This window comes from Girardinichthys multiradiatus, chromosome 11, assembly GCF_021462225.1.
Source record: "Girardinichthys multiradiatus isolate DD_20200921_A chromosome 11, DD_fGirMul_XY1, whole genome shotgun sequence".
Taxonomy (NCBI): domain Eukaryota; kingdom Metazoa; phylum Chordata; class Actinopteri; order Cyprinodontiformes; family Goodeidae; genus Girardinichthys; species Girardinichthys multiradiatus.
In genome coordinates, this window is record NC_061804.1 from 4,775,081 (window position 1) to 4,801,769 (window position 26,689).

Here is a 26,689-nt window from a genome sequence, read left to right on the forward strand (position 1 = left end):
GCCCGATAATAAGGGAGCTAGGAAGCCAGATGGTGGCGATGGGGTGGTGGAGGGTCAAAGGTCGGCGGGAGAGCAGGGAAATCCATGGTTGGAGGTCCTTAAAAGCGAAGCCTTGAATGGGGAATTGGCTGAGGAGGAATGCAGACTTGACGCTGATTGGTTGGTGCGGAGATGCATGATGGAGTCATAGTACAGAGCCAGTGGTGGAGGTGAGTCTTCCAGATTGAATTTTTGTCAAAACTCCATCTTTAAATGTGCTCATAAATAAACTGACTCTGCATTAATAAGAGATGATTAAAAACTGAAATTGTGCTGTACAAATGCACCGAGGTCTGTCCTGCCGATTTAAGACTACAACACTAGGGTGTGAAAATGTGCTACAGATTCCTTGATACAGGAAGTAGTTTTGAATCTACCAGAAAATGAAGGATTGAAGATTCTCCTCATTTACACATCCAATCATATGCATAAATCTAAAACGTACAATCCATAATTGAAACAAGTAGCTACTTTGTTCCATACAGAATGTTTTTGATCTGTAGTTATTACTGTTGTGCTGTGAAAAATATTTCCACCGTTAGTTTTCTTCAGGTTTTGCCTTTTTAGTCGCATTTAAATGTTTCAGATTATCAATCGAATTATAATATAAGGTAAAGATAATCTGAGTGAACACAAAAAGCAGTTTTCAAATTATTTTAGAAAGAAGGGGAGTATCCTAACCAACCTGGTCATATGTGAAAATATGGTTGCACCCTAAACATAATAACTAGTATTAAGTGTTTGTGGTAACAATCAATGAGTCTTTCACGTCGCTGTGTTGGAGTTTTAAACAAATCTCATTTGCAGAATTGTTTTCATTCAGGTTTTTGAGTGTGAATTACCCATTTTGGGTGCCACTGTGCCTCAGTGGGAAGAGCAGTCATCTCAGTCATCTTGCAATCTGAAAGTTGTGGGATTGATTCCACCTTCCTCTTGTCAGATGTTGATGTGCCCCTGAGCAAGGCACTCAACCAAACGTTGCCAACCAATATGCCCATTGATATGTGAATGTGCGTTTGTGAGTGCAATTGGGTAAATGTGGCTGTAGTGTAAAACATGTTCTTATTGTTAAATCAAGATTGTGACTGAGGCAAGTTAAGCCTGCACTGCTTTAAATGTTGTGGGTTATTTCATGACCTCCTGGATGAATTTTCAATGCGCCTATGGAGTAAGCTTGGAAGGCCTGCCACTCCTGGGAAGGTTCACCACTGTTCCATGTTTTCTTCATAATTACACATAATTGTTTGGGTTAATAAATATGGCTAGAATGGAAAAAGTGGAATTTGGGATCAAATAAAATGGATTTCATAGAGTCCTATAAGTGTGACAAAAATGCAAAAAGCTGAAGAAATTTGTAAGGGGATAAATCACTTTTTCAAGGTGTTATAATCTCTATCCTTTTATTTTTTTACTACTGCAAAAAGTGCATAAAAGTGTTGATGTGTTTACAGACAAAAACATTGTGAGGATTCTTAGTTTTACATGTACTGAATAAGAAAGAAAATCTGATTTTTCCATATTTGGCCGACCAGTCACTGATCAGTCGATTTAGGGAAAACCTGTTGATTTGGATCTCTAGCTGATTGATTTGTGCATCTTTTGCATTTAGTTTTATAAAAACAATGGTTGATTCAACCCGATTTCCCTTTTTGTTACTCCATTAAAAAAAGGGAAGAAACATGGTAGTGGAGAAATATTTTATTACACAGGGAAAAAAAGGCCTTTCTGACAATGTTTCACAGATTGTTTTTGTGATTGTATGTGAAAAAAGGTCCTTTTCATTTCAGAGAGCCAGCTGGCATGTTGTGATAAAAAACAAAATCCCTACTGACAGTCAAGACGGCACTGAAAATGACAAAGCAGCAAGTTACAAAACAAAAATCACTTGGTTCTGTTTAGTTCTACTCCATCCCAAAAAGAAGCTTGGCCTTCTGTTTGGAGTCACAAACATGATGTCTGGGTCCCACTGAAGGTCACCGTGTGCTCCTTTTCTACGTCTTAATTCTCACGGTTCTTGGGAGGATGTGAGCTGAGTTTAAAAAAAATCTGAGCAGATAGAGTAAACGGGCAGTTCTTCGGAGCCATGGCAACAGCAGGCCGGTACAATGGGTGGCTCAGAGACAGAAGCAAAAAGAGAAGGTGGTTATGGAAATAAAGACCAGGAAAGGTTAGATTTGCAGCTCGTTTGTTGCAAATCTTTACCTCATTATGGCTTCTCTCTTCTTTTCTGCACCTCCACAGTTCTTTAACTTAGTTTCAAATATGACGGCTGAGTACAGTTGTAGCTCAACAATACTGGTTCAAAGCTTTTTGTTTCCTTTTCTATGTGCACATTATCCCTGAATGGTAAGTAGTACACTCCTGCCCCATCTGCAGCCCCTGGGGGAGTATAATCTCTACTTGTAGCAGCATTTATTAGCATTAAAGGAGTTGTCCCGGCAGTGAGTTTGTCTTTTGAAGAAGTCACATACTGTCTGTCTTATTGGCTGGTTAGATGTTCCCAGTGAGGATCCAGGTTCAGACAGCAGTGCTCCGACCCAGCAAAGGGAAGGCGGTTGGCATGCCGCAGCTATGCTCCAAACTCAGTCTGTGAACCCCCTGAATTCCCTGAAAGCCTCCCTGAAAATCCTGCATGCCCCCCTGAAGTCCACTTATTTCACCTCGCAGACCCTCATGATGAGTCCTGTGCTCCCTGCGTGGCATTGTTGCCATGGCAGCGGCGGCCTGAAGTGAGCGCGCCCCTGGCGGGGTCAGACTGTTTAGGTTCAGATCCATGTTGGACAGGAGATGACCCAACGAGTCCCAGCGCTGGGATGAAGGTAGGCGAATAAGCGAGGAGTAACCCCGGTTGGGGAACACTGTCGCCACGGGGAGCTTGCTGGTCTCGGACGTGACAACTGAACACGGGTCACGGTTTTCCCTCAAGTGCAGCGGCGCTCCCCGGAGTGGGATGGGCTTTAGGTAGGTTCCCCCTCGTGGGTCGGCCAAGACCTCGCTGTAGGGCGGAGGGGGATCTTCCATCAGGACTGCTTCCTCATAACAGGGCGGCATTCCAAATATATCCGTGTCTGGAAGAGAGAGAAGACTGGTTTAGAGGTGGATCAGGCAGAAAATTCCTCAACATTTATACACAATCTTGTTTCCCAGGGTGCTGATGGTGTGTAGACAAATCAACATCTTTGCATCCCAAAGTAGATATTTTGTTGGAGTTCAAGGTCAAGATTACTTTACCATTCACAACAAGATTACTTCAAATAAAGTACGTATGTAACTAAAGTACTTTAAAGAATGTTTCACTGGAAAGTTCATCATTATGGACTTGGACAACCTCTGGTTCATCAGGAACACAGCTCCTCCAGACAGCATTCACAGCCCTTCATTTTTTCAACAAAAAATAATTTTTTATTAAAAAGCACAAAAATAACTTTTATTGTGAAATTTGTTTCTTTATCTGCTAAACACCAAACCAAACATGCATTATTTTTATGAAACAAAGTTGCTTAATTTTTGTAGAGAACATTTTAGGGACACCAACCATAAAACAGTTGCTTGCTGAGTTACATGTGATAACATGTTCAGCTGCAGGAACACAAACATCTGCTGTTCTATATCAGGCTTATGTTTCAGGCTCTTTCTGCCTCTTTCTTAAGCCTCCAGATTTGTTCTGTTCAGAGAAACTGCAGTACATCAACAGCAAACAAAACCACTTATTGGTTTCTATTTGTCTCATCACTCCATAAATGCATTTCAGCTCTCCTTATTCCTTTTGGTTTGAATGGTTTTTTTTAGCAGTTTGTCATCTGGCATTTTCTGTGGAGAGCGCTGAGATATTCCCACAGTGGGAGCAAAATGCCAAACAAACCCACACGTTACGGAGGTGAGAATCCGAAGTTATGAAACGGCTCATGTGTCAGCGATGTTGCAAACTGATGATGGCCGAGATTTCCATTTACTGCTCATCACTGACTAATACTGTTTATTATATACAATAGACTGTAGTGAATGAGTGACAGAAGGTGTAATTTCACATGCAGGGTTTTTTCTGCGCTCTGACAATATCAAGAAACAATTTTCACTGATTGATTTATTTATTTGTTTTTTTTTTTTGCACAGTTTGTCAGGGTTTTTGTGTCATTGTTTAAACTAAGACTTTATTATAAGCTCTTTTATGCTTTCCATTCCTTGGGATATTATTCACTGTGTACTGGTCTTAATTCATTATCATTTTCATTTGCTACTGGAGAGTTTCATTGGATCCATTCTTCCTGCATCCACAGTGTATGTCCTGGATGAAAAAGTATTGGCACCAAGGTAGGAGTTTATAAACTTGCATGTTTTTTGCAGTCACCAGTACCACACTCATCAGCATCCCTGCTGTTAACTCTTTGTATTACCCCCTTTTGCTAGCAGGAAAGCACTTAGTCTTGTACTAGAACATTTCAGAAGGTGGGAGGATACAAACCTCTTTGGCTATTCCTCTTTTCTTTTCTAAATTGGTAAGAGTCCCGGGGCCTCTTTTGCTTTGTTCTCTTCACCGTACCAAACTGATTTTCTACAAAATATATGTCTGTGGGCAGAGGTGGTCATAAAAGAGGGTTGGTTTTCATGCCTGTTGAAGACTTTTGGTTTTAATTTGGCCATATGTCATCCCCACCTGATGACCACATGATCTCAACATGAATCTCGGACTTTATCTCTGACATGTTGACGTGGATGAAAGCCCATCACCTCCAGTTAAACTTCTCTAAAACTGAACTGCTGGTCTTCCCAGCCAAACCGACCATACATCACAATATCTCCATCCAAACTGAACCCCTACCTTTTGCTCCACCAAAGGTAGCTAGAAACGTGGGTGTCATGATCGATGACCAGTTGATCTTGAAAGATCCTGTAAAGATACCTCCGTCACTCCATTGTGCTGCTTTGTGTGGTTAAACAAGAAAAATCTGACTATATCTAACCCAACATGCCATCCATCTTTTGGTGCAGTCTACGGTCATCTCTTGCCTTGACAACTGCAACCCCTTCCAAACTGGTCTCCCAGCCTGTGCTGTTAAACCTCTGCAGATGGTCCAGAATGTGGCAGCACATCTGGTCTTCAATTAGCTTAAAAGAGCACACGTCAACCCTCTGTTCATAGAGCTCCACTGGCTACCCTTAGCCACAGTCATCAAATTCAAATCACTGATGTTAGCCTTTAGAGTGCTTAAAGGAACAGCAAAGGCTTATGTCATGACTCGGTCACTCCGTTCATGAAGGGATTGTCTGCAGTGCCTATGACATCTTCAGTTCAGACCCGTTTCATGTGTTGTACTATGATGGTGGAATGACCTGCTGACCGCTGCAGCTCATTATGCCCTGCAGTGAAATGTGCAGTCTCATTCAGAATTAAGGGTAAAACAACTGCAAGCAATTTAGGAGCCCTGGAAATAAGACTCACTGCTTGATGCTGGAGGAGTATCTGCTGCTAAATATATGAGTAAATCTTTTATTGTTGCTCGTTTAGTCTTCTGTTACTGCAGTGAACAATGTGTGGAAAAATAAAGTAGCCTGACCTTTTCATCTAGATGGCATTATAGCAGCTGGATCTGCTGATTGTGGTGCAGTAGAACATGGAAAAATAGTTGGGAAAAACTGCATTTCTATGAAATGCTCAAATGGAGCATTTCTAGAAAACTTCTTGCAGGACCCTGAATGTACTGTAAGAGAGAAGGTAATATCTTTTGTGTTTTGTGTGTATAAAAGCATCAGTTTCTGGTGACTAACCTCCCCACGGCTGCAGAGGTTTTTCACATTTTCGGTCAAGTGAAGCCAATATCTTATTTTTAGTGTAGAGAATCAGTACAAATTCAGATTGATATGTGTTGAAATGGTGCACTCCTGCTGTCTGGTGACATGCTGGTCCTTTCAGACACTCTGTCGCAAAAACATTGCACCTTGTTTCTTTCTCTTCTCTTTTATTCATTTAGGGTACATTTGCAAGGTGTCAGTGAAAATATAAGAGCATGCTGTTTGCAATTTGAAGTTGTAAAAAAGATGATTCCATGTCCAGTAGCTACCATATTTATGGGAAAATCAAACATGAAAATTGCAAGGGTGCAACGCAGCTACTGCTCAAACTTGTAACAGTCTTCTGTTAGTCCTGTCGGATACTGGAACTACTTGATGATGATGAATTAATAAAAATAGAAAAAGAAGCAACAGAGCACTGTAAAAATAAAAAAGTCACTGGTTGCCATGATGATTCCCGCCTTCTTTTTGATAATTTTTCATTTCAGTGCAAGTAAACCCAAGAATAAGGTCTAGAACACTTTAGAAAAAAAAGAGCCACAGGTTGCTATGGTGATTCCCACCCTTTTCTCCTACACAGGATTTTTGTTACTCTTCTATTTCTGTGCATGTAAGCCTTTCTGGGGAGTAGGGCAGGGTAGTGAAAGCCAGGAATTAAGCCTACAAACAAACAGTTGTGTGTACCAATAATTACAAGTTGTATGGAAAACAATAATGGACTGTAAGTGCGAGGACCCTCTTTAGGCCACACCTAAAGTTTTTCTTTATACAGTGTTTTATGTTGGAGATATCACAGCTTAAAGAGAGCCTTCAATCCCAGCTTTAACAGAGAAAATCTGAGCTGAACTATAGTGGGAGTGGATTACAGTTTGGCTGTGAATACTGCACTCTGGGGTGATTTGACAGTGTTGGGGTTATCCATTTTGGTTGGACAGACCGACTAGGCTGCGCAGTTCGACATGCGCAGCTCAATAGGCGTCGCAGCTCTGATGTCACCCGGTATTATTAAAACCATGGAAACCAAACTTTCGTGGCCATTTCCAGCGTGTCTCACAGGACGAGGCAACGGAAGCGCATATCTGAAGAGACAAAAGCTTTTCCTCCACGTGGCCATTCCCAGAAGAGCTTGAAAGCTGGAACTCTGTCTGATACAAGAAGGTCAGAAGACTCATAACTGATCGACGACCACGCCAACACTCCGGCACAGGTGAAAACCCACAGAGGTTTGTTGCCAAGGAGATGAGTTTTCCTCCTTGTTGATTGAGTCGACTGCAACGGTTCCTCATATTTTCCCGTTTTGGACGGATGAGAAGTTTACCGTTTTTGAGTTGATCACGGACGTGTGACACTCTGGTTCCACCCCTCCCGTTTTCTTCAGACCACCTCAAACCGGTGAAGAGAAGAAGCTAACGTCAAAGTAATTGTGTTCTTTTTATTAAATTGGATAATGGCATTAAGAGGTCTGGGCAGGATGAGGGATAGTTAAGGTGATTTAGAATCACCAGTAGTTAATCCAAGGTATCAACTTGTTGCATACAATACTGATTTGAAGAGTTGAATGCTGAGCTGTTTGGTTTGCTGTGCGGCTAAATCGCGGAGCGCAGATGCAATCAGCAAGGTGCGTGTTCATGTTTTAGTTAGAAGTTGGACTTTTCATTTAAAGCACCTGCGGTCTGGGCCTTGCCTGACCACTCCTTTGTTCCAGTTTTATTACTGGTGTTTTTCCATTGAGTTCCCACCTCAGAGTTTTATGACTTTTTGTTTGAGATTCGGGGCAATCAGCTGCTAGTGGCTAAGGGCACGGCCCCACACGTTCTGCCAGCTGATAGCCGCCATCCAGACGCATCAGTGCACCAAGGTTTTCTGTACAGTGGTTCTGCTCCACTTTCCAAGTTAACCCAAATTGCACATATTGTCCATACAAATGCTGGTTTGATCTTCATAGACACTCAATGTGCATATATTTTCTTTTATTATTCTTTTTAGATAGTCATTTTACTCCCTTCGGTAGAATAGTGCATATTTAGTTAGGTGAAGATTAAAGGACCAGAATAGTAATAGTATTACAATATGATCAATAAATTCTCACATATATGAAGAGAAGCATTTGTGTTTATTTCGTGCAAGACTGATTTATCTGTCAAAATAAAGTCAAAGTTCCCCCACCTCGGTGAAGCGGTTGATCAGTGACATTTAGCGTGGTTTTAGTTAATGATAATTAACTAATTGTAATTATTAAGTGCTTTGAGACCATAATCACAAAATCAGAGGACATCTCTGATTTCTATTCGTAAGCAATGATTTTTGGTAAAAAAATAATTTTTCTGAATTATGATTTTTAATTATAATGTTTGATAAATATTCATTAATCAATAATCATAATCCTTACAACAGGAAACAAGTACTTCAATGGCAGTGGGAGACACCTTGGTTGAAAGTAGACCAAAGTTCCTTAAATTTGATGTATTTACCTTATATGTTGGGATTAAACTATGCACATGGAAGAAGCAGTTTAAATCAAATAGCTTTGAATATTTCAGTAGCTATAGGATGTGACATCATCACACTTGGTAAAATCGCATAAAACTTGAACCATGATTGTATAAAAACTGTAAAATTATAGTTTTGTCTGGTAAGACTAAATTTTCTATGATTTGTTTAAGTGGCTAGGTTTAGTCCCTTCTTTCACTAAAATCCTGTTGTCTTTTGGGACATTTTCAGTTTTTGTGAATTTATTTACATCTCATGAAGTCATATTACAGTACTTCCCCATTAAGGTGCACATTTTAATATTTTCTGTATGTGTTCTAAACCGTATTGATGGACTAACAAATCTGTAAAGTCTTTGTCTGCAGGGATTTCTTTAGTCCAGAACAGACAAGTTGTTTCACACCATTCTCAGTACAATGATGTGAACCCATCAGTGTTGCCAGTATTTTAAACGCCTTGAAATGAGCTGCAGCTCACTCTGGAGGCATTTATTTATGTTCTATTTAGTTGTAAATGGCTGCTGCAGACTTAGAGAGGAACTTAGGATTTGTCGTATTTAATTTTGAGAACTAGACAGGATCTGATTTTCCTGTAGAAAGCAAAAGGTCACAAGCCGTTAAATATATATTTGTTTGTGATAATGCCTTGGTTTCCCATTTCATTAAAATGATTTTTTGTTTACAATAATAAAAAAAGAAATACATATAGTACTCTTTAATTAAAAGTCAATTATGTTAAAATCTTGCAATTATTTCAGGATTATTTGTTTCATATTTCCTGTGTAGCAGTTGGGCATGACATAATTTCACCCTGACTAATTTAATTGACCCAAACATTTGGCTGGTTAACCTGCTCAGCAAGCGACATCATTAAAAAACAAAGTAAACGATTATTTTATTTAACAATTAAATAATTTTAAATGAATACAAGATTTATCAAATTTATAATTTAATGTCAGCATTTAATTTACAAAAATAATTATTTCAGTATTTATTTCATAGTCAGGTTCACCAATCAGATGTTACATTTCACATGCCAGACTGTTAAATATTAAATATATAATTAAATAATATAAAAAGAAATAAAAGCATTTAAGGACAAAACATCTTCAAATTTTTAATTAATGATTTTTACATTTATTTAGTAAGGTAATTAGTACATTGAAACATTTAAGTTATTGTATCTCAATACATTTATTTATTAGATATATTTATTTATATTATCACATAAAACTATTTATTTAACAAGGCACTGTTGGCCCTGTATCGTTTTCTGCTTTGAGCAGTATGGTCAGCTCACAAACTTTGATGTTATGGGGACCACAATTGTTCAAATTTATTTCCATTCTTGTTTTAATTATAACCTGAGCCTAACTTGTCGGATTTTCTGGAAACAATCTGTAAATGTGAGGATAAATCACAACAGCTTCAACCCACGTGATTTCTCAGAGGACCTGTGCACTGTTACTGTACACCCAGACATCACTGTTGAAACTAACAGCTGTTTGCTGAACTGTTGCCATGGAGCTGGGTGTACTTATTGACGCAAATGTGTTTGTGTGTGTTCATGTACCTGGCTACAGTCCATCACCTCCCCCGTCATGGCTGACAGACACCTACAGAAGCTGAGCTTCATTGTTTCTCGTGTCGAAGACGCTGCTCCGAACAATACGAGCAGCTGCCAGAGCGGCTTGAAATAAATATTAACCACATGGAGACATAAGCAGCTCCGACATCAAGGTGGACGTTAGTTTTCACAGGGACAATCACAGATGTACTCCCACTGGACAGTTGATGGAAATCTCCTGCAGCTACTGTTAATAACTTAACCTCGTCTTATAAAGTCTTACTCTCTTATCTCATTGGTCTTCATTTGCCAGTCTCTTTCTTTAACACACCTTAATAGCAGGGTAGCTTCTCTCACAAATATTATTCTTTCAAAATCTACATCAGAAAACTAATTATTTTCAGGTTTAGATTTTGGTCTTGGTATAAACTGATCAGCTAACTAAATTCCAGTCTAATAATCTCATCAGAACAGCTAAAGCTGTAAAAAACATTAGCTTAAATTCCTCTAGCAGTCTAGTCTAATCAATAAAAAATCTCTAAAGAAACCCCTGTCTTTTTGTGTTGGCTCCAAAGAAATGCTTGCAGGCATCTTAACTTTCCATAAAAGTGACCTTGCATGCAGGAAACTGCCGCTTGGAATTTTACAACTGAAAGAACCCTTTAATGGAGAATCAGGCTCAAGGTTTGAGGTTCAGCTGCAGAGAAGGCTTCAAGATGTCCAAAAGGGTCCCACAAGCTCTAGGAAGCTTTACAATTACATTGACATCAGTGCAGAGCTTGTTTAGAATCGACTAGAGGTGGATGTGAGCATATCTGCAGAGTGAGACGAAAGAGAAGCAGGGGGCCAGAGAAGCCAATTGTGTTCAAGAAAAAAACTCAAGAGCAGGGTGAGATTCTGCAGAAATAAAAATGATGAAAAGCAGAAACTGGTGCAAAGTTTTTCTTTCTGCCAACAGTGAAGTGTCCTGATACAATCCATGTGTGGGGGATGCTTCTCATCCAATGGAGTGGGCGTCCTCCCAATTCTGTCTAAGAACATGAATAGAGAGTGGGATCAAAACGTACGTCTAGCAATCTATGAGCAATCTGCTGAGCACCATGTCACAAGGCAAAATGGGTACTAAAACTATTCAAAGATCATAAAATTTAAATTTGGGATTTGTGGTTAGGAAGCTTCCCAGATCTTAACCCCACCAAAACCCAGTTGTCGATCCTCAAAAAGCAGGCGTAGGACCATAAACCAAACAAATTAGAATCAACTGTAACTGCGAAGACATGATGGGGTCTTCATCAGTCAGAATGTGGTCCAGAAATTAATATCCGGTATGTCAGAGTTACAGAAGATATGAAGGTTTCCCTAAATAATGGTGAGGATGCAAAGCTTTTACTATTCCAAAGCTTTGTTATAAATGTTTGGCTTTGCTACTCTTTCAACAATCTTGGGAAAAACCAAACTGAAAACGCATGAAGTTGAGTGTCTCAAAGGGCCATCCTGTGCTTTGACTGTTGGTATTGATGCATCAAATAATGCCTTTACAAAATTCCCCAAATTAAAATATATCCCATATAGATTATAATGGTATTTTGGTGTAAAAGTAAAGAAAACTCAGTCCTCTTTGGTGCTCCATAGCTCAGTCGTACTTAACAGTATAAACACCATTCAGTGTTTAAACAGGTCTCAAAATTGGATTGGGCTTGACTGAATTAGCCTTTTTGGACCTTTAACTTTTTTTACACAGTTTGGATTATTTATTTTCCTTGATTTTATGGTAGTGATAGGTTTTAATTTTAGGAAATATTCAGAAATTGTGATTTAAACTATTTTTGTACCCAAGAAAATATGCATTTTGTTATCTGTTCACCCAGTGCATCTCTGTCCTCTATAGCGGGTTCTGTTTCCTGTCAACTTACCCCAGAGTTATTTTAATAACTTCCCACTACAATATTTCTGCTTTTTTCCTTTAAATCTTGGAACTGAAGGGTATCTTTAACCTGTTATATCTCTAATAATAAAATACTCTAGGGACATGAAAAAAATACGTTTGGCCACTAGAAGGTTCTGCTACTTGCAGCTGTAAAAATTATGTAATATGGATTACAGTTTTCACAAGGTACAAACAACATTCCAGTTCTCAAACTGTTAAAGAGTGCCTGAAGGCCTTTGCGAATGAGCTATGTGGGGATCTGCAGCACTTCTCCAACCTTAGCCTGACCCAGGTGAAGGTGCCAGTGCTGTGGAAGACATCCTGCCTTGTTCCGGTACCAATGAAAGCTCATCCACCAGTCCTCCATGACTATAGACCTGTTCCCGTCACTTCCCACATCATGGGAGTAAGGCCCACATGAGTATGCAAACCCATACCTTACAGGACCCACTTATGGCCCGCTTATTTGCTAATGGCTGTGTAGTTGGAGTTGAAAATGCCATCATACACCTGCTTCAACAAACCCACTGTCATCTGGACAAAGCCAGCATCACTGTGAGGATCATGTTCTTTGATTTCTCAAGTGCATTTAACACGATTCAACCTGATTTGCTTTGTCAGAAACTCCAGAGGAGTCAGGTGGAGGCCTCAACAATCTACCTGACAAACAGACCAGTTTGTGAGACTGAAGGGTTGTGGTTTTAACCAGGTAGTTTGCAGCACAGGAGCACCACAGGGGACTGTACTCTCACTATTCCATTTCACTCTGTACACCTCAGACTTCTTGTACAAGACAGACTCCTGTCATCTGCAGAAATACTCAGATGTCACTGTAGTCGTGGGGAGGATCAGAGTACAGAGAGCGGCTGGACTATTTTGTGGCATTATGCAGAAAAAAAATAATCTTGAATGTCAACAAAATAAAGGAGATTATTGTAGATTTTAGGAGAAACAGGAATAGGACATACATGATTTCCATCATAGGAGAGGAAGTAGAGGTGTAGGAGTATAAATACTTCGGTGTTCACCTGGACAACAGACTGGAGTGGAGATGCAACTGTGAAGCCATCTACAAGGAGGGACAGAGCAGACTGTACTTTTTCCAGCAAGTCTTCTATCAGTCTGTTGTAGAGAGTGTGATCTCTTCTGCCACCATCAGCCAGCCTTCTGATAAAGAAGGCTGGTAAAGGCTGGCTGGTACTGTTCTGGGGACTCCTCTGGAACCTCTGGAGATCATTGTGCAAAGAAGGATTCTTCATAAAATGAAGTACATTATGGAGAATCCTGAGCATCCTCTTCATCAGACTGTTGTACAACAACAGTGTCTTGAGTCAGAGGCTTCTTCAGATGTGCTGTAAGACGGAGCGCTACAGGAGATCCTTCCAGCCCACAGCCATCAGCATCTACAACGGCTCTTTTAAGAAACTTGGATAAGTTTGAGTTGCATTTAAATTCATAAAGTACTCCATAAAGTATTTTTAAATTGAATTTGAAGAGTGGTGCTGAGACCCCCCGCCCCACCCCCCCAATACTCGACAGAAAAGCCAAAAATCACCATAGCAACCAATGACTCCCTCTTGTATTACTGAGCAGCTTCTTCTTTCTTATCTCAATCCTTTATGAATTAACTTCCATAACCAGGAAGGAAGCTAGTCTGTGCACCGTTTTCAGGCAGCAGCTGCACTCTTTAAAATTTCTAGTTTTTAATCACATCTTTTTCTCCTTTTAATATTTGTTCCTCTCATTGCCATTTCTTCTGCATTTCAAGGACTTTATTATAGTCCAATAACCTCTGTTGTCTCAGCCTTTAGGAGAGAAATGGCTACTGCCTTCTCTTCTGCCTTGCCCTGCTGGCTGATTCTATGATGTGTTAAATATTAGGGTGTGATGGCATTAATATATTTCTTTGCTGATTTAAACCTGCTTGCTGGTGCCTCAACAAACAGAGCTGAAATGATTTTCAGAGGAAAAAGAAGCCTATTTTCCTCACAGCTGCAGATTTTCCCTTCTCAAACGTCTGAGGTCATAGCATCTCCACAGCTCTTTTTTATTCACATTATCTATGACTGAATTGTGCTGCTTTATTCCTGCTGCTGCCTGGTTACTGGAGATCTTCATCAGTCTGCCTTGTAAGCAAGACTCCAGCCTTTTGTTTTCTCCTCTTTGTGAGTCTCTGCTCATTACGCATCTCTGACAGGAGTTTCTTTAAGTCTAATCTTTTATCTCTTCTTGTTTGGTTAGTATCGTGCAGAATTTTAAACGGATTACTAAGTCTTTTATTTGTCTGTTTATTACTTTGTTTTACTGTGTAGAAGACCATGCATTCATTTGCGCATACAGTATTTGACATATATTCTGTCAGGTTGTCCAGAATGCTGACACAAGCTTAATAATAAAACTATAAGTTTCTTATTTATTGCTACAAATCAGTGGTTCAGTTATATTTTCCCTCTTAGTGCATTTTTATGTCCTTCCCGATTCTGGACGTTTTGCGCTTCAGAGTGCTTGGGATTGCTTTTTTTTTTCCAAGGCTGAAACATGAATTCCTAAGAAGCAGTTTTTACCTTTTTGTGAGGAAGGGAAAGCAGTGCCCAGATCTCATGAATACATTTAGGTTTAAAACCTGCAAAATTCTGCTTTAGGCTGGCAGTTTGTGAGGGAAACGGAACGTTGAGAATGAGTAGTTTAACTTTTTAGGAGATTAGCTTCTTGTTGCATATGTTCTCATAATTTTGGTACATTAAAGCTGGTAAAATATACCTATATACTGGGATTGATTTGATAATGTATTTCTGGATATGAATTGCATCGTTTGTCTTACAAAGGATCCTTGAGATGAGACTTGTTGTGAATTGGTGCTGTGGTAATGAACTGAACGGGACCAAACCAGTTTGCTTCTGCAGCTGAGAAAAAATGATGAAACAATTGTTTGAGAAGTTTCAGTGTTTGTATGGGGGCAAATCTGTTTGGCTGGCTCTACTTTCTGCCTCAGATTGCCGTTTTGGAGGGGGTAGTTTGTCTAAATTGACCATGTTGTTGCTCACTCCATCACCGCTCAGTCTTCACAGCTGACGCCCACGCTTCAGGTGTCATCATGACGCCTTACAGGGGGGACCGAGAGGCCCAAAGAAACCAAAATGTGACTGTACATGATGTGGTTTCACGGTCTGCATCCGAACCAATCTCATTACATATTTTACCTTTCATTTCAAAGAGGCTAACATAAAGTGACAGCGAGTAAAACAGGAGTGTAAAGTTTGCTTGGGATTTAAACTATGAGCTTGTCTTCAGATAAACACACCTTGCAAAAGTTATCAAACCACTGAACATTAAGACATTTTGTCAACCACAGACATCAATGTATTTTAATTGTATATCATGTGATAGAGCTTTTATAAGTTATGAATTTTTTATCCAGCCCATTTTTCTCTGAAGACTCACGAAGAACTAAGGAACACAGCAGATGAGACAGAAAGTTGTGGAGACTTGCAGGGTCAGGTTGTAAAAACAATATCCCAAGCTCTTAACATCTCTGAGATTGATAAATCCATCATCTGAAAATGAAAAGAGTATGGCTCAATTGCACAACTACCAAGAGATAGTCGTCCACCTAAACTGACAGGCTGGAGGAGGGCATAAATCAGAGAAGCCCATAGGAGCATCGTAGTAACTCTGGAGGAGCTACAAAGATTCACAGCTCTGATTGCACAATCTGTCGATAAAAAAACTGTTAGTACTGCCGTCAGTAAATCTGGTCTTCATGGAAAAGTGCGAAGAAGAAATTTAGTGTTAAGAAGCCATAAAACGTCTCGCAGTTTGCCACAAGAGACAGCAAACGTGAAAGAAGGTCCTGTGGTCAGATGAGACTCATCGTTATTTTGATTTGTATTATTATTATCCTACTTCATCTATTATCACCAGTCAACATTTACTGTGATCTTCTTGTATAAAGAGGTTTGATTTGGTAGAACGACTATAACCAACCAGAGAACAAAAGGTGGAAAAAAAAAACGAACTGGACAGAGGAGCAGAGCCTGCTGGGATCACGGTACGAACTGGGATTCCCAGCAGATCAATGCGTCGCTCCTTCTGCTTTCAGCACCAGCCTGGACTGTAAGCAGCTCTGGTACCTGCTGCATTCAGGAGCTAGAGAGGAGATAGCAGCACACCAGATAACTTCTCCACAGATGACCATTTAGGCTTAGGCTGCTGACATCATCATGTACAATACTGCACATACTTATTCACCTCTGTACGATATTGTTTGTAATTTTGTTCACTTTTTATTCATGGTAATTTATTATTGTTTCTATTATTTATTTATCCTTCCTAATATTGCCTTACTAGAGATGCACATTTAATCTGTCCTGCTGCTTAAACTATATAATTTCCCCCTGGGGGGGATGATGAAGTTAGTCTTCGCTCTATATTAGTAATTGTATGATTATTATTGAGGTTTATGTGCTTATTTATTCTACTATTAAGGGGGTGGATCCCTGTGCGATGGAGTTGGTAGCGTTTTATTAATTCACTTGAGAATCTGTAGCCAGACATGATTTTCACCAAAATCTAACTGAGCTTTTGCTGATTTGTAAATAAGAATGAGCTTAATGTTCTTACTTCAGGTGCGTGAAGCTGGTAGAGACATACCCCCAAAGATTTACTGCTGTTACTCTACAAAGCATTGACTTGGGGCTGAGTACAAATGAACACCACAGTTTTCAGATTTTTATTTTTTAAAACATTTTAAAACCATGCATTTCTTTCTTTCCACTTGACAATTATTCCCTACCTTGTGCTGGTATGTCACGCAAAATCCAAGGAAAATACTTTGAAGTTTGTGGTTGTAACTTGACAAAACAACAAAGTAATTTTTTAAGGCACTGTTAAAGTATGTTCTTGCTGCCTCTGTAAAAATTTAAAAGGGATAGTAGCAGCCAGGGGCTGCTGATGAAATGCAGTTTATTTCCGTATTACCATTAGGTGTGACCACCTGTATAAAAACAAGAGTCTTGGCTGGTTGCAGGTCTGGAGCAGTCTGTGTGTTAACAGTGTCGGGGAAGAAAGACTTCACCAATGACCTTAGAGAAGCTATTGTTTGCTCTATGTCAATCTGGGAAGGGTTATAAGGCCCTTTTTAAAAAATGTAAAGTACATCTATTTACAGAAAATGGGAAACATTAAACGCATTACCAATTTGCCCATGAGTGGGAGACTCTTAAGGTGTCAGGTAGCAAGTTAAATGTTCTAGCAATTAGAAGAAAATTGAACGGGGTGCGGCTTTTTGAGAAAAGCTGAAGGAGAAAGCTTCTTTTCTCTATAAAGAATATTGTTGCATTGCTTAGGTTTGTAAAGTTGCATCTGAATGAACCAAAAGACTCCTGGAAACAATGTCCTTTGGACAGTTGAGAACAAAGTGCAGATGTTTGGTAACACCAAACGCAACAGATCTAACACTAACATCTCATACCACTGTAAAGCACGGTGGTGGAGGGCTTATGGTTTGGCTTAATTTGCAGTTATAAGACACCATGATTTGATCATTAATTCCTTCGAAAACCAAAGTATTCTAGATTAAAATATGACGTAATCTGTCCCAAACTGGGCGATCAGCAGGACAACAATCCCAAACGCAGTAACAAATCTACAAAGAATGGGTGAAAAACAAAAGGATCAAGGTGTTGCTACAGCCTAGTCCAAGTCCAGATCCAAACTGATTTAAATGCTTTAGTGGGACCTTAAGAAAGCTGTGCAGTTACAAATGAAATGTAATGCTGTTTGTACTTAAGCATTTCACATTGCCACTCATATAGCTCTTTGAAACATTACCTGGCATGCTGACCCAGTTCGCTTGTGGCATCAGATGAGGAACAGGCAGAGCAATGGGTGGACCCAGCGTCTGAGAAGGGCAGATCTGCGACGGGGGCTCCCTCTGCAGCTGCGGTGGCTGTGCCGGTGGAGGCGCGAGGGGATATCCGGCGGGCTGAGCGGCGAGCGGCTCCATCTCCACAGTCCGCAGACACTGTTCTCTGAGCCGGTCATGGCGCCGCTTCAACCGGCGCTGCAGGAAGCTGCAGAAGCAGCACAGCATGACGATGAGGGCCCAGACCAACCAGAAGCCGGCGAAACAGGCCAGGAAGGTGTAGGTGCCCTGTGACATCACCATGGCAGTGACGGAAAGAGTGGCAGGTTCTCACCACGAGGAAGAAAACGTTTTTTTAATAGACGATGAAAAATATATAATATTCCTAATACAGAAAAATATATTCTTCACAACAATAAAAGCTGCAACAGGACAGGATTTATCTAAGGGAGAAAAGACTGTCCACATGGAAGGTAATATAGCTTGAAACTGATTTCTATAGAGTGAAAAATACACTAAACGTCAAGTTGGAAGTCTGAAATAAATCAAAGTATTACGTTAAAAATAGAAACAAAAGTCTGAGATTAATGTTCATTTAAGTGCTAAAAAATCCATGTTTTAGTGTTAGATGTGTTGCTTGAATCCCAGACAAAATCTGGCTTTTCCTCCTCGTTACTGCAGCAAACATCCACTTAAAGCCCCCATGGAACTCTGCAGGTTTCACACGACTGAAAACATTTTCTTGTCAGAGAAAAAACAAACAGCATCCCTTCAGGTTGTGATCTTTGGATGGTTGAATGTAGGTCACATCCAATCAGAAGCGCCAAAGTCCACAGTGATGTCTTCATCCGCAAACAGCCCAACAGCTGATCCCTTCGGGGGGTGGGGGTCCCTCCAAGCTGCCGGGAAGCTGAAATCCCGGCAAGACCCCTCGTTCTCCCACCGCTCTGCTAACAGAAACACGAGGAGAAGAAACTGTCACCAGGATAAACACGGACAACATTTCTGACACGGCAAGGAATAAAAACAGCGTAGAGGCCAAGTGCTTAAACATGGCTGCTAGGTTAATGGGTTACTCTAAATTGACCTTAGGTATTTGTGCTGTTTGTTCTGTGTTCAGTGTTTCCCTGTGATCGACTGGCAATCCAGGGTGTACCCCACCGCTCATTGAAAATACGCACCAGCTTTCCCACAACCCTGCAAGGATAAGCAGGTATAGATAGACAATGGTAATGATAAACAGATTTTAAGTCTTAAAAAATAAAAATAAGAAACAGCAGTACGTCCAGAGATTTCAGTTCTGTTTCTCTACAGTGATGCACAGACTCTTTTGTTCACTTTAAGGATTAATTCTGGAGCGCAGAAGTTCCCGCAGGGTTCCATGTCAACAACCCCGAACAGAGAGATGGTAATTAGGCCGTGGACCTCCATCTGTCCAGACCTGACTTTCTGTAGAGTTGTCAGCATTAACATTTGTTCAGATATTTTTACACCAAACTCTTTGTGTGTCTTTCTGGTTGCTGGGAAGTATTCCACAGATGTTACTCACTAAAAGTATTATTTAAATGCACACTGACTCTTATAGTCAGTGTGTTTTAGTTTGATCAAGTCAAAGGAAAACTGTAAAAATATAGAACTGAACTATTGCAGGAATTCGCGTATAGCCCCTTTACTCTAAAACCCTAAAATAAAAGCACACACCTAATTAGTTAATTAGGTTACTCTTAGGTAATGCTCTACCTCTATGCCACGTGCCATGCCACCTAAATACCCTTTTTTTTCTGTAGCTCGTACTCGTCATCTTTCTCTGGGCCACCTGGAACGTGCCTGAAACACCTCCCAAGGGAGGCGTCCAAGGGGCATCTGGAACAAACGCCCGAGCCAACTCAGCTGACTGCCCTTGGTGTGGAGGAGCAGAGGCTCTACTCCAAGCACCTCCCGGATGGCCGAGCTTCTCACCATACCTCTAAAGGAGTGCCCTGCAACCCTGCAGAAGAGGCTCATTTCAGCTGCCTGTATCTGGGATCTTGTTCTCCCCCCCTTACTTTGACACCCTTAAAAAAAGCAAATACAATCACTTGCCTTCAGAAGTCACCTAGTTAATTAATTAGAAAAATTACAGACATGTCGGGGAGAAAGTCATGCAGAAGTATGAAACGCTGTTCAATCCGTCATCCAAAAATGTTTGTTGCAACTGCAGGCCTACCAAGATATGGCCTTTCACCTAACCTGACAGGACGGGGAAAGAGAGCATTAATCAAAGAAGCAACCAAAAGGGCCATGGTAACTCTGGAGGAGCTGCAGAGAGCCACATCTTAGGTGGACAAATCTGTTGACAGGAAAACTGTATAAAAATTCTATAACTCTAGCCTCTCTTTAACGATTACCACAAGCATGTAGGGGGGCGCAGCAAACACATGGAAAAAGATGCTCTGGTCAGATGAGACCAAAAATTAAGTCTACATGCAGAATGCTATGTGTGACAGAAGACAGAGCGCTGCACATCCCCTGAGCACACCATCACCACCGGAAAACATGGTGGTGGTGGCAGCATCATGCTACGGGGGTGCTTTTCCTCCACAGGGAAGCTGGTTGGAGTGGATGGGAAGATGAATCGAGCTAAATACAGAACAATCCTTGAAGAAAATGTGTTAAATAATGCAAGACCTGAGACTGTGGCAGAGGTTCAACTTCTAGCAGCACAACAAACGGACAGAGCTACAACGGAATGGTGTATATCACGGGATATTCATCTGTTAGTATGGCCTAGTCAAAGTCCTTAATACAATGGAGCTTTTGGGCAAATGAAAAAGGGGGAAAATCCAGCTGGTGGATGTGTAGAACTGCCAGAGACACACGCAAAAGACTTTAATCAGTAACTGTAGCAAAAGATGTTCTACAAAGTATTAACTTAGAGGCTAAAAAGCAATGCACCACACAGCTTTTTGGATTTTTATATGTGAAAAGTGTTAAACCCTGTATTGTTTTCCTGACATCTCAGGATTATGCATCACCTTGTGTAAATGCTACAGAATGTGAAAAAGGCTCTGTAGCTTTGCTAATGACATGAAACTGCATCTGTTAATCTAAAAATGTAACCATTTAGTCTTCAACATAAAAGCCATCTATTTTTTTTCAAGCTGCTTTTAAGAACTGTACCGTATCTTTTTCCTTTATGTTGTAAATCTGCCCTTACTGTACAGCCTCATTTCTTATTTTTTTTGTTTTTCTATTTTGTGTTAGTCTTCCATGTTGCCTGTCACTTCGCTGCTACTACACTTGAATTTTCCCACTGAGGGTCAATAAAGGATATTTCTCTATTCTACCCAGTCAGCTCTGAGCAATCGGGACATTTTGAGCTGTTTTATGGTTTCTGGCGTCCAAACTCTGGCAGTGATTCTGTTCAGGTCCACTGGGTTGTGCAGGGTAATAACTCCACATGCCACAGACTCTCCATTGTGTATTTCAAGAAGTTCAGCTGTGTAAATGCTTCGAATTGATCTCGTGTTTCCTTGTTTTCCAAAATTGTTGCAAAGCCAGTCAGTCATTTTCTACCGCTTATTCCATAGTGGGTCGCGGGGAAGCTGGTGCCTATCTCCAGCAGTCTACGGGCGAGAGGCAGGGTCCACCCTGGACAGGTTGCCAGACCTGTTGCAAAGCTTTCATAGTAAAACACGCTCTCACTGGATGTAGGTAGTTTTCATGAGAAGATGCAGTTGGTTGGTTTCAATGAGGTGTAGGAAATATTACATTGGATTAATACCAAGGTTTTCCAGCAGGATAATGTATTTGATGAAAATCTATTAAATCGACTCTATTTTGCCCTCATGTTCAATAAAATGGCTGTTCGATGAAGACACCTGCTCAAATGTATTCATTATTTTATAAAATCATCTGTTTGACCAATTTTAGAGAAATAAAAAAACAGCAGTGTTGCAAGATGCTGCAGACATGATCAGGATATGTGTGTCCTTTTGCTTGTAAATTATTCCACGTTATGAGTGCAGGTTAAACTGAAAACGTGACATTTCCTCAATCTAAAGTGCTATATCCACCCAGCCGAAGTGTTTTTCCATCTCTGGACCATCTCTAGCACTGTATTACAGATACATTTACAGCAGGAGTAGAAGTGTTCGTGTCATCGCCCACCCCTGCAGTATTCCTGGGGACTCGCATCACGGTGCCCGTTGTAATTTAAAAGAACGTGACTCATCCTGTGAGGTCGAACTGCCACTGGCATTTCAATCTGGAGGTGCTGATGTGCACCAGAGCTTCTGTTTATTTCCCATGCAAACTGCAGCGTTCTACACTCGTAAACCTACACATGTACAGCCAAAACAAAGTTATGCTGCATGCTCAGGCTATTTCTATCAGGCTTGTATCCCCACCTCATCTGACGGATGTCATGTTGATGTAATAAAGACTTGATTTGTCCGAGATACAAAAGCAGTTAAAGGGAGTGACATAAGTGGTTTTATTACATATCAGCGTACAATAACAGGACCTTTTAACTTGAAATATCAAATCCTTTCAACATGATCTGGCATCATACAGATCAGAGGAGCTACAGCATCCTCAGCATTTATTGGTGCCTCTGGTAAATGTCATAATACACATTTATACCAAAAACATTGAGAAAAATCTGTTCTTCACCTTGAGTACATTAAATCAGTGGGAAGAACGTTGATTTGACCATTGGCTTTGAATTATTATCTTGTCAAAACACCCTGTAATGACAAATTTTCAATACCAGGCCCTCTGGTGGTCAGAGGGCCCAGTGGCACCGATTGTATAGCACCGAAGCGCTATACAAGTTAAGGCCATTTACCATCTGTCAAAGGATTTCTTTTTTTTTTTTTATTAAAACGTTCTGGTGTTTTAAAAGAATAGCATGCCCACAGCATCACAGATCCTCCACTGTACTTAACTGTGCTTTTCCACATATTCATTCTGGTCCACTTGGACTGTGTGTTTCGGAAAGAATCAACCTCAATCTTATCTGACCAAAGCACACAGTTCGTTTTAAAGTCTGTAAATTTTAAACTGCATATCTCTTCTACCATCCTCCTCGGTGTCTGTGTTGGTAGGACAAACGTACATCCTGGTTCAGTCTAGTTTGTCACAGTTACAGTTGTTTTAAACTTTATTTTTCTGACTGCAACATGGAGAAGTTTTGCTAAATAACAATAAATAATTTCTTTTTTTTTTTTTTAAGTTCTTTTTTTTAGGAAACTAGTGGCCTTTATTTTTGTTATTTTTCAAAAGTAGGGAGACGGGAAGTGGGATAGAGAGAGAGGGGGAAGACATGCAGCACAGACCAGGGCTGGGAGTCTAACCCGGGACAAATGCGTCGAGGACTGAGGCCTATATGCCACACGCCGCGTCCCCTAAAGGGCCATTTTCTTGTAGCTCGTACTCATCGCACTTGTACTCGTCGTCTTCCGCTTATTCGGGACCAGGTCACAGGGGCAGCAGTCTCAGCAGAGACCCCCAGACTTCCCTCTCCCCAGACACCACCTTCAGCTCCTCTGGGGGAAGCACGAAGTGTTCCCAGGGCAGCTGAGAGACATAGTCCGTCCAGTGTGTCCTGGGCTGCCCTCTGGGCCTCCTCCTGGTGGGACGTGCCTGGAACACCTCCCTTTCGGCTCAGCTCTCTCTTCACACATTTTCTTGTATATATTTATTGAGTTATGAAGATCAGCACACATCTGCCTTACTTCAATGGGATGTTCTCTTGTCCTTCCCATTTAGAAGAGTGACTAAGAGAAATGGACCCCAGGAAAATAGGAAGTCATGATTACTAATTAAAAGTTTGTAGACATGGAACAAATTTAAAAAGTAAAATATAAATTCTAAAAATGCTTCAGTGACGTATATTTTGAAGGAATCACAAGTGTTGTGGAACCAGTGAATATCCACCCATCCAACCCTTTGCTATATCCGTTTAATCTGTGCAGGGCTATGGAGGACACACAGAACAAACAACTGTGCATGCGATGAGGGTCAGCCAACCTAATATGCATATTATTTTTGGACTGTAGTAGAAAGCGAGAGTACCCAGAGAGTACTCACACATAAAGATTTCATGCAAACAGGCCCACGGACCAGATTTGAACACCAGACCTCCTTGTTACACGGCAACAGTGCTAAGAACAATGGCACCATGCAGCCCTACCAGTCATTGCCGTGTTTTTTAACCCCACAGAATAGTTTCATTCAAACTGAGGTTGGATTTTATGCAACAATAAATTGTACAGCCTTTAACTATGTCTGTCCGCCACCCTGCATTCAGTCTCCATGGTAACCAGCTGTTCTACTGGCCAATGGGGTAGTGGGAATCTCTGCAACTTCAGAATTTTTCCCAGCAGACCTTTGGCTTTGTGGTCTGAACAGAAGGATGTTAGCTGTCAGCTACACTGCTGTTTCTGAGTCAATTTACTCCTTCCTTTGGTTGAAATGAAAATTAAACCGAAACACTATGCGATGGCAACAGGGCAAAATTGACAGCACCCACCATGCTGCATCCAGTTGGATTGAAAGGCGTTGCTATGGAGACGACCTAAAATAAAAACACTGCAGCCTTGTACTTGCAGCTGTAAAATAACAAATCCATCTTGTTATTCTTTTAACTACAGTGCATAGTAAGAGAACAGAAGCTTAATAAAAATTGTGCTCTGTGGTTCTATAAACAGCTTCATATATCAGCCAGGATTCAAAACCAGGAGTTCCTCCATTTTTTGAGGTGGGTCTGTGCTCAAAGGCACAGGATGTCCCAGCTTTTTCTCTGAAAGCAGCAGATCTGTCATCAGATTTCTCCTAATCACCAAAGTGTCAGATAATAATTCCAAGATGCACATTTTTTTTAGACAGCTGAATTTTTAGCCCTGACTCTTTTTTTGTTTATTCCTCCACGTGTTCAGCTTTAGATACGATTCTTACAGCGCACTATCATGAGATGCCAAAATCACAGTTAATACTCCTCTGGGAATCATGTTGGTTCTCCTTTTAAGCTTTTGCTCTCTTATTTCCTCTGGATTTAAAAGACTGGATCATAACTGGATTTCCTGAACTGTTGCTGTGATCACCTCCTTTAATTGCATAGCAGGAATGATGGGACAGAAAGGGTCATTTTAGCCTTCAAATTGAGGCTTGGACTCCCAAATAATCTGTAAAAATAATTTACACGTTACATTTACACTCTTTTATGGAAGCAGTATTGCCTGATGGCCGTTGCCTTTTCCAGCAGGATAATACGGGCCTCCACAAAGCATAAATACTTCAGGAAAAGTTTCAGGAGTGCAACAACAACTTTGAGTTGTATGACCTACAAGGTCCCCATATCTCAGTCTAATCAAGTATCTGTGGGATGTGCTGGACAAACAAGTCCAATCTTTGCAGACCACACCTTAAAGAAACCCCTGAAGGCGCCACAGCACACCTTTGTGGGTCTGTGGATTTCATGCTTGGATGTGTCAGGGTGTTGGGCTGGTGGTTATTGTGTCAAATCTATTGGTGTATAATCCATAAAATGATATTAAGCAATAAACAGGTTTTACTTCAATGCAAGCATGTACTCTGTACGGCTGCTTGAACATTTGCTTTAACTCACTTAAACCTGGAGATTCTTCATCCTGACCAATAACCTAAAAATCTAAATCTTATTGTTTGTATATAAATAACTTCAGCCACCAGACATTTTATGTAACTTCTATAGAGCCGGCCCTAGGCATAACTAAGCCCAAACCATCAGGGACCTGCTGGTCTTGTCTCTGTTAGACGCTTGACATTTAACAGAGACAGTAGATCCAAAATGTTTACATAATCAGATTTGATGATTTCAGCATAGATTAATTGAAAGATTTTCAATTGTGGCTGCACAGTGGCGCAGTTGGTAGCACTGTTGCCTTGTAGCAAGAAGGTCCTCAGTTAGATTCGCGACCGGGGTTCTTTCTGCACTGAGTTTGCATGTTCTCCTCGTGGGTTCTCTACGGGTACTCCAACTTCCTCCCCAGTCCAGAAACATGACTTAGTTTAATTGGTCTCTCTAAATTGCCGTTAGTAATTTGCCCGTAGAATGCTGGAGATGGGCACCAGCTCCCTTGCGACACAGTGTGGAAGAAGCAGAAATGGATGAGTGAATTTTAAATTGTTTAAAATTTTAATTTAGGATTAAAGGTTTAGTTTATAAAAGTGCAAAGAATAATCTTGGTTGTGTTAACATAGTTAAAATGTGATGCTACAAGTTTAATCTTTGAGTACAGTTAATTCACAAATGCATCTGAGGAAGGAAGAACCATTTATCCATAATTGCTTTTAGCTCTGCCAATTAAACGTGGGTCTCCTCTGTCTGATTTCACCAAATCTGGATTGCTAGAGGTGACGATTTTTTTAACAGGAACAGGACCCCAAACCAATTTCTGCTCAAGGCCCCGCACTACTTTGGGCCACCCCTGCCTATAGATATATTTAACCGATAATATGTGGCATTAAATCAACTTCCAGTCACCCTGACTGTTTTTGAGCAGGATTTTTACGTTATGTAAACCTCTAAGATGCCTTTCAGTTTCTCTTCTTCAACTGTCAGCCTGAGGTTGAGAACAAACATGATGATGAACCTGAGGAGCCTCTTGCTGCATGTCTGAGGCAGATAATGAGGAGGCAGCTCAGGTATAATAAACCTGTTCCTGCGGAGAAACTCACCTTGAATCCCTCTGCCGTTCCCGATGGAGTAACGCACTCAACTCATTCCGTGGCGGCGAACTCTAAGCCCGAAATCTACAGAAACCTGCGGATAAACGCATCCTCCCTCCCGTGTCTGTGGGATCATTCCAGCGGCTGCGCTCAGACCGTCACCCGGGGACAGAGGCGCGATTCGCGGCTCCGCTTCTGTTCTGCAGGTCGGGGGGGAAAAAAACACCGAGCTTTATGGGTTCACCTTGTCAGCAGGACTCCTCCCCTGCCTCTGCTTCATCCAGTCGGTCCTCTGCTCATCAGCGTTTCGTGACTCTCAGACA

The 26,689-nt window shown here is 40.8% G+C and overlaps 1 protein-coding gene and 1 long non-coding RNA gene across 3 annotated transcripts in view; one reads left to right on the plus strand and one right to left on the minus strand.

The window, feature by feature from the left end:
• Window positions 1-10,307, plus strand: part of LOC124876017 — a 27,409-nt gene extending 17,102 nt beyond the window's left edge. The window contains exons 2-3 of the long non-coding RNA XR_007040192.1: window positions 4,317-4,350; window positions 9,902-10,307. This is a non-coding gene — a long non-coding RNA (uncharacterized LOC124876017). The remainder of the gene's footprint in view (window positions 1-4,316; window positions 4,351-9,901) is intronic.
• LOC124876016 (proline-rich protein 7) lies at window positions 1,723-26,689 on the minus strand. Of its 2 annotated transcripts, none has more exons than XM_047378482.1 (3): window positions 26,376-26,689; window positions 17,642-18,622; window positions 1,723-3,107 (listed from the first exon to the last, which is right to left on the minus strand). In XM_047378482.1, exons 2-3 carry the CDS (start codon window positions 17,976-17,978, stop codon window positions 2,557-2,559), a joined length of 888 nt encoding a protein of 295 aa, XP_047234438.1. In that variant the 5' UTR covers window positions 17,979-18,622; window positions 26,376-26,689; the 3' UTR covers window positions 1,723-2,556. The 2 variants fall into 2 exon arrangements, with proteins under 2 accessions (XP_047234438.1, XP_047234437.1); XM_047378481.1 differs by having other exon boundaries at window positions 17,642-18,625.

Excerpts from the sequence above, each read along its gene's own strand:
- LOC124876016 (XM_047378482.1), bottom strand. The coding sequence starts at position 17,978 with ATGGTGATGTCACAGGGCACCTACACCTTCCTGGCCTGTTTCGCCGGC. Across the intron at positions 3,108-17,641 it reads GAACTGGGTCAGCATGCCAG|ACACGGATATATTTGGAATG; the intron begins GTAATGTTTCAA and ends TCTCTCTTCCAG.